Source organism: Crocuta crocuta, unplaced genomic scaffold (assembly GCF_008692635.1).
Source record: "Crocuta crocuta isolate KB4526 unplaced genomic scaffold, BGI_CrCroc_1.0 scaffold657, whole genome shotgun sequence".
NCBI lineage: Eukaryota > Metazoa > Chordata > Mammalia > Carnivora > Hyaenidae > Crocuta > Crocuta crocuta.
This window is the reverse complement of record NW_027529583.1, coordinates 670,565-681,094: the sequence shown is the minus strand read 5'-3', so window position 1 is coordinate 681,094 and position 10,530 is coordinate 670,565. Positions and strand designations below refer to the sequence as shown.

Genomic DNA, 10,530 nt, shown 5'->3' with positions numbered 1-10,530 from the left:
CCCACTTAACTATTACTTGAGCTTTTGAGTATTTGAAATAATTTTTAAAAGTTACTGAATATTTGTTATTTAAAAAAATTTTTTAATGCTTTATTTCTGAGAGAGAGAAAGAGAGAGCGAGCGCGAGCAGGGGAGGGTCAGAGAGAGAGGGAGGTACAGAATCTGAAACAGGCTCCAGGCTCTGAGCTAGCTGTCAGCACAGAGCCCGACACAGGGCTTGAACCCATGAACTGTGAGATCATGACCTGAGCCGAAGTTGGACGCTTAACCGACTGAGCCACCCAGGTGTCCCTCGCCTCCTTTTTAAAAAATTGTTTTTAATGCTTTATTTCTGAGAGAGAGAGAGAGACAGACAGACAGACTGCGTGAGCAGGGGAGGGTCAGAGAGGGAGGTACAGAATCTGAATATTTTTAAATTACCAATAGGATAGGTGTTAGTTTAAGGTCTGCAAATTAAAGATTGCAGAATCTTGAAGATACTTGTGCTCATAGGCCCTCCCCCCCTTTTGTTTCTCTGAAGTGAGCACTCCTGATTGTAATTTTAATGTTTAGGAAATCCTGTTGCCTGAAGACTTTAAAAATCATTAATTCACATTTAGTTTTGATCAGCTGGGATAATCCACAAGTAGAGGTAATGACTAACCTGTTCTCTTTTCACCCCATTGCTCTTCTAGACTTTGTACATTAGTATCCGCCCCCTGAACAAGTCATTCTCTTTTGTAAGAACAGTAACAGCCATCCTTTGTCATCTTTCTTTTCCTCTTTGAAAAAGGAGGACTAATCACTGAGTCCTGAAACATCGTGAGTGGGTAGAATGTAATTATCTGAATTGAAAATCTTCTGTAAACTGCAGGAAAATAATCTCCAACCAGGGTGTACACATAAGTTCTCCAGGGAGTTTTTGGTTAGCTATGCTGTGAAATCCTTGGGATTTCATAATATATCTTGTCTCATTTTCCTGTTATGAAATGGGGTTTTCAGCCTGGTTTTTCTTGTCTGTTTTCAGATCACAGAACTGTGTGGTGCAAAGCGGGTTGGTTATTTTGGTCCAACACAGTTTTACATTGCCTTAAAATTGATTGCTGCAGCGCAGTCTGGCCTCCCTGTACGGATAGAGAGTATTAAATGTGGTAAGTATCTCCCATTTATACGTTTGATTGATTGTCCATGACAGGTGTCTTGTTTATGAGAACCATCTTTAGTGGGCTTAGGCCTGTTCTGTAAGCATTTGTGGAATTTCTCCTTGCTTCTAACAAGTCGTCTGTAAAATGAAGTAAGAAAATTTAGTGGGTTTCTTACTTTCTTTTTTTCTTCTTTAAATAGGAAAAAAAATTATGACAGTGACCTGAGATTCTTTCCTTTTAACTGAATTAAAGTTAAAATAGATTTTGTTCTTTAGCAGAAAGAGATCAGGACAGGAATTCTAGAGCCTGTGGCAAAATAATAACATTTAGTTTAATTGTCCTCTTGAGGAATATACACTGTCATTTGAAGTTCTGTTAGGGACAAGGGGACAAGTACCAGGAAGAGTATGAATAGAACTGCTCCTTTTTTCTTTCCTGTCCCTGCCAGTCATATCCTATATGATCATCCCTTTTTAAAAAAATTTTTTTAAATGTTTATTTTTGAGAGAGACAGAGCATGAGCAGGGGAGGGGCAGAAAGAGACAGAATCCGAAACAGGCTCCAGGCTCCGAGCCGTCAGCACAGAGCCTGACATGGGGCTCAAACCCATGAACCATGAGATCATGACCTGAGCTGAAGTCAGACACCCAACAGCTTGAGCCACCGAGGCTCCCCATATGTGATCGTCCTTTAACCTCCGATTCCTATGTCACCATTCTTTTTTCNTCAGTTGATGGACACTTAGGCTCTTTCCATGTTTTGGCTATTGTTGAGAGTGCCCCTCTGGAAAACAGTGTGGAGATTCCTAATCACCATTCTAATGATGATTAAGTACTATGGAGCTACCAAAATTTTGGCAGAATGAACTTAGCTTCTCAAAGTTTTGATTGAACAATTTATCTTGCCATCCTTGGCCCCAACCCTCTGAATTTTGAGCACTCTCCACAACTTAAACAAATAGCAAAGCCCCAAACTCTTAGCATCATTCATACTGCCTCAGTATTGGGTGTACAAATGTATATGAAGAAGGTGATTATTCCAGGGTTATGCTGAGGTCCTCTGATACAGGTTACTTCCATATGCTCACATAGCCATGCAGGAACTTTTTCCTTTCCCTCATTTTGAGATAAAAACCACTCCACTGTCCACACGTGTCCTGTGAAGCCTTGTAAACTTAAAAATGAGTTCAGTAACCTTGTAGCACAGCTCTAAACAGCTGAGAAGATTCTGATGGCTTGACTATGGGAAACAAAGTCCTTTTGCGCCAACCATCAGAGCCACAGTCATCCTGCTAATCATTCTTAAAGGTTTAGTGTCTGCCGGGCACCACCTCATTCAGTCCTCCCAGCAGCCTACCAAATTAGATTTGTGTTAGTCTGCGTTGCCTGCGATACACTGCGGAACAAATTCCACCCAAATCCCAGTGCCTTAACAAAATGAAGGTTCGCTTCTTGATTTGCAGTGGGCCACGGTGACCCTCTAGGGCAGCTGCCCTATATGTGGTCGCTTTGTGGTCCTAGCTGCTGGATCTTGTGGCCCCCCCCCAGCAAGCAACAGGGAAATAGTTTCTCACCCTAGCAGTTAAATGCTTTGTCCTGGGTGTGACTCACATTACTGCTGCTCACAGTGCATTGGCCCGAACTTGTCACATGGATCCACCAAACTGCCGGGCAGACTGGGGGGTGGGGTGGGGTGTAATTCTCGCCTCTGCCCACAAGGAGAGAACTTTCTGTGGATAAACACTGGAAGTTTCCAGTGCGGTACTCTTCTTATCCTCATCTTACAGGTGATTATCGAAGTTGAGGGGTGTTGAATAATTTGCCTGAAGACTTTAAGTAGAGTTTGGAGCCAGAAGCTCAGTCTCCAGTTCCCATGTTCTTCATTACTATGTATAGTAGCCTCTTCTTGATTGTTCTTTTTATTAAGGTGCTGATTATAATCTGGAATCACAGAATATTTTCCAAATGGGGAAAAAAAATCTGATCCAAAAGGCATCCCTTGGTATTATATAATTTGGTTCCTTAAAATAGATTTAAAAATTGGTTTATTCATTACTCATTTTTTTTTTAGAGAGAGAGAGAGAGAGAGGATGAATGAGAATGAGAATCTTTAGCAGGCTCCATGCTTAGCATGGAGCCTGACTTGGGGCTCGATCCTACAACCCTGGGATTATGGCCTGAGCTGAAATCGAGAGCTGGATGCTCAACCGACTGGGCCAGCACCCAGACACTCCAAAATAGGGTTTTTCATGGAATGTTATTTCAGTGGCAAGTTTGCTGTTTATCACTGCAAGACAGAGCAGTCACTGCTCTAAGTCACTTGTTGTGATTAGAGTCACATCACATTGTATTTGGACTTGTGGTAGACACTGAAAATTTCCGTTCCACTGTAAATGGTCTTTAAGCTTTATTGTTGTATCTTCCAACTTTCATCTGCTGGAAAAGCTAAAGCTGCTTTTTGTATACAAGAATAAATTTCTGACGCTTCTGTTGTTTATTTTAAGTTAGACTGGTCTTTTACTGGATTTGTGCTTACATCTACAGCTTAATTTCCTGGGAAGAGAGACTGGGGGGTGGGGTGGAGGGGGCAGTGTCTAAATTATCACATGTGTAAAGGATTAACATGTTTTCTTAAGTGTAAGGCTTTCTCATGTGTATTTTATAAATCCTGATGCTGCCTTTTACAGACCTCTGACAGTTTATACTCACAGTTTGAATTTGCTCCCTTCACTTAAATCTTCACTTAAAGATTTATTAAATAAAAGTTATTTACAGTCAGCATATGTCAAATAAGAATGAGGGCAAGATTAGGCCAAACTTTGAGCTGCCACTTAGAATTTTCCAAGTTATTGCTTGAAATCCATTAGCGTAATGTTTGATGACACAAACCTTGGAGGCCAAAGAGGATGCTCTGTGAGAACCTAATCGGAAAGGTTGTAGTAGCCTCATCACACTCAAGGAGTGGGGAGTCTGTTCTTACTTGATGAATTACACGAGTCTGGGTGTATGTGTGTGTTAACCTCTAACCCGTAGCCTCACCCATTTTGGTCGACGCCACCACCATCTACAGTTGTTCAAGCCAGGAGCCTAGAAGTCATCCTTGATTCCACCCTTTGCCTCGGTCCACAGTGTAATCTGTCAGCAGCCCTGGCAGTGTGGTTCCAGTCGTGTTGCCTGCTCCCTCCATCTCTACCTACCTACTAGACTGGGCTACCTTCTGCCCCTCACCTGGATACCACAGTGGTTTTGTCATTGATTTCTTGGCCTCCTCTCTTCTCTATTCCAATCTCTTTTCCTATATGGCAGTAGGAGTGGTCTTTTTACAGTATCACAGTAGCCATCAGAGCATTTTATCCTCCTCCTCGGTCCTCCACTGGTTGGCTTGTTGTACATTGTAGTAAATTGCGTCACTACACTGATCTGTAGGGCCCTGAGTAATCTAGTTTCTGCCTACTGCTCCATCCTCGTCTTAAACCTGCCCTGCCTTGTGTTCTCCATCCAGCCTCACTGGCCTTCTAGCCATTTCTGGGCCATCTCTTTCCTGCTGCAAGAAAGACCATGTTATCTTGAGGTTTTGGGTTCCCAGCAGTCTGTTTTCCCCTTCTCTTTCCCAGGGCAAGCTCTTCCTCTTCATCCTTCAGGATTTGTGCAGTGTCCCCAGCATCCTGTCTAAAGTAGGTTCTGTCAAATTAACTGATTAATGAAAGAACCAGCATAGAGTTAAGCTGGTTCAGGAAAGTATAGGAGAGTTAGAAGCATTTATAGTCCTGGAAAGAAAGAATGCTAGAATAAGATTGCTAAATTACGTATAAAATTGATGAATGCTATATAGAGCAATAAAACTGTGACTTGGCTATTAGACTCTCTTCTAAGATGAGATTCACCTACATTGTTATTAGACAAGATTAGTTAGCTAACAGTTTTCTATGTGTTAATATCTATCCACTCAGTGTTGTAAGATACCTAATGAAGAATATATAGTAAGTCAAAACAAAAGTACGTATCCCTAGGGAGTTATGTAATTCTTGGATGGGTTAATCCTGTTAGATGATGCTTCTGTGTGACTGTCCCCTNAGTCAGCACAGAGCCTGACGCGGGGCTTGAACCCACGAACCGCGAGATCATGACCTAAGCGAAAGTCAGACGCTTAACCGACTAAGCCACCCAGGCGCCCCAGCACTGGACTCATTTCTGTCTTCCTCACTGGTTTGCAGGCTTACCTAAAGGGAAGGGAGGAGGGTCTGGTAGCCACTGCTCTGTGTAGCACTGTGGACACTCAGGGCACGTTTGTTGGATGAATGAGTGATGAATGCTTGTGAATGAGGACTGAATCTTAATCATCTGTCACTTTTTAAGCTCAAACATTTGGATTTCAGATTCACCCGGAACTCCTAAGGGATTTCTAAAGAAGTCCTCTTTCTCAGGCCACGGTGGTTCCTAGCCTTGTTTGCACTTGAGAATTGCTGGAGAGCTTTAAATGCAAACTAAAAAAATACAGGTGCCTGGGGCCACTTCCAGAACTTCTCATTTAATTAGCCTGGAGTGCAGCCTGAACATGGGGGTTTTTAAGAGCTCCCCAGGTGATTCTTATGTGAAGCCAGGTTGAGAGAGAGTTCTAATGAGGGCTGAGTAGAGCATTTTCAAGAGCTTTGCTTAAACTATGAGTACATTTTTTGTTATATCAGGACCTGAGTTGGGGCAAGGCCAGGGGCACCCAGGGCACTTTAAGGGAAAAGTCACTCTCCGGGCCATACAAGTGCTGATTCTGCATTGACACAGCCCTGAGAGTGAGCACCTCCTTAAATTTAAATGTTGGCACTAGGCATCTGTCTAGCCTCATCCTATTTGACCGGTTAAACAAATAGTGAAACCTTAGGATAATTTAGGAGGAGAGAAGCAGGGGGTAGAATTGAGAACCATTGGAGATTTCCTGATCAGGAAACTGCATGGTGGACACTTGCCCTGGGAACTGTCCCTTCCTTTTTTCTGAGGACTGGCTGTAAGGGAGTGTGAGGATTGAGAGACGGTATAGGTAGAGCTTATAGAGTAGGTTTTATAACCTCTTTTGTGTCGTGGGCTCCTTTGGCAGTCTGACACTCCTTGGAATGATGTTTAAAAAAAAATACAAAGACATAGGAGTCCAAAGGAAACCAAGTATTATTGAAATTAAAACTAAGATATTAAAAATGTTATATAGCAGTATACATACTACTTCATTAATGTATTAAATAAGAGACCTAAGAGTGACCTAAATAACTACCATACTTTCAAAGTAGTGATGAGCATAAACAATACTTGAAGAGGTCTACAGCAAGTGCAATGTGATCTATGATTTTGGTGGGTGACAAAGTTACAGGTGCTGCTAATGATACCGCAGCGCCAAGTTGCCTACATTCATAATGGAAAGAAATGCTAACTTTTAGGTAGGGTAGGGAGAATAAAGATGGAATTTTTTTCCATAACCAAGAGGCCAGACCCCGTGATTTCTTTCCACAGACCCTCTGGGAGTCTCCGAATGCTAATAGTGCAATAATGTGGCTCACATAGCCTCTAGGGCCGTGTTCCCCAAACTGGTTATTGATCTAGTGGCAGTCTGGCACAGTCTGTAGTGAAAGAAAGAATTAGGACAAAAGAGTGAGTTATTTATAAAATGAAATGCACTCAATTCTAAGATGGTTGTTTTGATTAAATGCCCTTTTATGAAACTGATAATGAGTAAACGTAATTGATTTGCCGTGACCCCTCCAAAAATTACAAGAGGAGGGAGCCCCCGCAGGCAGGAGTGTTAACACTCCTGGTCCTGTCACCCAGTTGCTGCATGTCTGACATGTTCCTGGTCTTAATTCTTCACCTGTGAGATGTGGATTTTCCAGCTCTGAAATGCCGCAGTTTTATGTTGTGTTCAAACCTGCAATGGAAAGAATATTTTAATTTTCAGGATGACAGTAGAGCCTAGTGGCTGAGTGTGGGCCGCATCAGTAGACTGCCTGATTTTGAAAGGTTGCACCATTGCTTTTTATTTGTGTGCCCTCAGAGTTGTGCCCTCCTAACCTCTTTGAGCTTCACATGGCTCACCTGGGGAAGAGATGTACCAGTAGTACCTGCCTTACAGGGTTGTTGCGAGTATAAAATCAGGCAATGTGCTAATATAGTACTTACTGGCCACATATGGTTGGCTGTTAAGGGCTTGAAATCTGGCTAGTGTTGACTGAGAAATTGAAATTNCGACGTTGGGCTCAAACCCACGAACCGTGAGATCATGACCTGAGCCGAAGTTGGACACTTAACTTAGTCATTTATATTTAATATACGAAGTGTTTCTGTGTTCAAAGACTACAACCTAAGCTTTATGAAACAAATTGCCACCTTGGATGGCGGCACTCATTGTCTCCTTAACCCCTATAAACCTTTAATTTGAACTCTTTATTTCCTTGTGTTAACTGAATTCCGTTTGGGAGAAAAGATTCTAATCAACTACTATAAGCGACTCTTCTCCTGTGATTACTTGACATAAATCACTGGATAGCAGATACTTTATTGATTAGCTTTCAAATGAAGTTTGACTATTACATATGGTGTCCATATGACTACAGAACATTTAGACTTAATATTTACAGCCTAGAGTTTTACTTTGCCCTTTTTGAAAGCTTGGAACAGTGTAAGGGAGATAGCACCTTCATTAAGACTTTTAGTGATATGATTATTATCATGGATGGTTACACTGTGTTAAGTGAGTGTTATTTAAAACCACATAAGTGAAGAAAGTACAAGAGAAATTCAGTTGTATTTTGTGTTTAGCTGTTTGGTAGCTGTCTGGAGGAGAGAGGTTCTTTGCCAGGTGAAGAGTTCTGGAGAAATGCCATAGCCAGGGAAGGAAGACAGTGTGTGAAGTGACAGGGTTCTAAAGGGTATCTGGGAGTCCTTGTGTAATAATAGTTGATACTCGTCTTCTTGTGTTTGTATTCTCTTGTTTCTAGAATTATCTGTTGAACACCAGTAAAACACCTATCGGGGGTTTACAGATGTGGGCGTTTACTTCTCTTCTCCTTCAAGTAGTGTTTGGAAGTAGAGTCATCCTTTCATGGGCTATCAGGGTGCAGATCATTTTATGTGAGCTTGTTCCATCTTTTTATATCCTTTTTGCAGACTGAACTGAAAGAAATACCTTTCTGAGAAGAGAACCATGGGATTAGCTTATATCTGATTTACTAAGAATCTAGGTTTTCTTTTCTTCTGCCTTTTTTTCTTTTGAAGTCCATTCCTGCCTTGAGTACTGGAGAGCTGCCGAGCTTGGGAAATGTTAAAATGTTTAAAATGGTGGCCATCTTCTTTTTAGAGGAGAGTCCTGGTTTAATTTTCCAGATTGCTCATTCTATTTATGTCTCTTGGGCCTTTGGCTGATTGATCATGCAGGGATTTGTCATATTGCCTACTTCTTTGAATCAAATGCGGACATAGCAACTAAAAATAAACACAATGTGGATATTAGAGAACTAGGGACCTTCTTTGCCTGGGGAGCTGGGATACTTGGTTGTTGTTGCTAAGACGTTTTCTGGCTTTAGCACGGCATCAGTCATTGGAAGTGCAGCTGTGTTTGGAATGGAGAGCTGATGGAAGTGCGGAGGCACAGTGATGAGTATTATCCTGAACAATGGATACAGATGCAAATCATTATGCATAATCCATAAATATTATCCCCATTTTGGGGGTTCTTTGTGTTGTGTGATTGTGTGTGATTTGCTGCACTGAGAACTAGAAGTGTGCCAAAGCATCATTTCTGTTTCAGAATAGTTTTATCAGATATTTGAAAGATAAGTAAATATTCCAGACTGTTGCATTTCAACTCTTTGTAGCATTGTGAGTGTGGCTAATGGTTTTGACAGTAGAATCTGGCTGAACGTTGGACTGATTGCTCTAACTTGATACCATTTCCCTTATTCCATCATGAAAAGATCATTGCAGATTGAGCGTGAAAATTCTGTAAGGAATGGCATAGGGTGAAAAACTTTCACCCAGGGGACACCTCAGTGGCACAGTTGGTTAAGCCTACTGCTTTGGCTCAGGTCATGATCTTGTGCTCCATGAATTCCAGCCCTGTGTCAGGCTCTGCGCTGACAGCCCAGAGCCTGGGGCCTGCTTCCGATTCTACAGAATCTGACACTTCAGATTAGTCTCTGTCTCTGTCTCTGTCTCTCTCTCTCTCTCTCTCTCTGCCCCACGCTTGCTCATGTTCTGTGTCTCTCTCAAAAATGAACAAACATTTGCAGATATTAATATAGTGTCTGACATATAATGTGTGTTACATAGGTTTTTCCTGCTTCGTTTGCCATGTTTTGTGTTTACACAGTATCACAGCCTTTTAGCTGGTGCTGGGCTAAAGGCTGAGGTGGGAGATGAATCCAAAACCTGAACGTGTTCTGTGATGATTTCACAGCATTTAAAAATGTTAAGCCAGAATGCCTTGGTAAAACTGGAGCATTTTTCTATCATGACATTATTATAGGAGTCTTCATTGTGTCAAAATAAAAATTTAATCTATATTTAGTGCTCTGGAATTTTTCCTCAAAAGTGATTCATCTTTTGGCCATTGAGTTCTGCTTTTCACAGTTTTAAAATAAAGTCTCACTTGAGCTCCTCTGATTCTGGTCCTAAAGAACTGCCACTGCCTCGCTTTATGATGTCAAAGACGGAAGCTGAAATACGATTTGGGAATCCGGCTGAACTGCATGGAACTAAGGTTCAGATTCCATATTTAATCACAGAAAAAAATACCTTCAAAAGAATGGACGATGAGGATAAACAGGTAAACAGCCTGATCAGGGGTGTCCATTTGATTCTGACAGTGAAACCTCACATAGCAGTGGCTCATATCTACTGTCAGGCTTCTAGCAAATCTCACCATCTGGGATACAATTATAGACTTGGAAGGAAGCCAGTCAAGTTTCCTTGTAGCGAGAAAAAGAAGCTGAAGTATAGCCACCCGTACACCCTTTAGAGCTTACTTGAATGTAGAATTGTGTCCAAAGTAAGGCTGATTTATTTTTTATTTTTTATTTTTAAATGTTTACTTATTTTTGAGAGAGAGTCAGAGTGTGAGTGGGGGAGGGGCAGAGAGAGAGGGAGACACAGAATCTGAGGCAGGCTCCAGGCTCTGAGCTGTCAGCACAGTTCCTGGGGCTCAAACCCATGAACCATGAAATCATGACTTGAACCTCAGCCGAAGTCGTATGCTTAACCAACTGAGCCACCCAGGCGCCCCAAGGCTATGATTTAATACACTTATTTGATTTCTTTAATCAGCATTTCTAAGTGGGTTCTTTGAAATGGAACTTCTAGTTTTTTGTTTTTGTTTTTTTTGTTTGTTTGTTTTTTAAAGTAAACTCTATGTCCAACCTGGTGGGGCTTTA

At 41.6% G+C, this 10,530-nt stretch overlaps 1 protein-coding gene across 1 annotated transcript in view; it reads left to right on the top strand.

Annotated features, from left to right (window-relative positions):
* The window catches only part of REPS2 (RALBP1 associated Eps domain containing 2), a 174,282-nt gene that overhangs the window by 18,445 nt on the left and 145,307 nt on the right, over window positions 1-10,530 (top strand). The window contains exons 2-3 of the mRNA XM_077761695.1: window positions 1,007-1,130; window positions 9,778-9,926. Of these exons, the coding sequence (XP_077617821.1) occupies window positions 1,007-1,130; window positions 9,778-9,926 (273 nt within the window). The remainder of the gene's footprint in view (window positions 1-1,006; window positions 1,131-9,777; window positions 9,927-10,530) is intronic.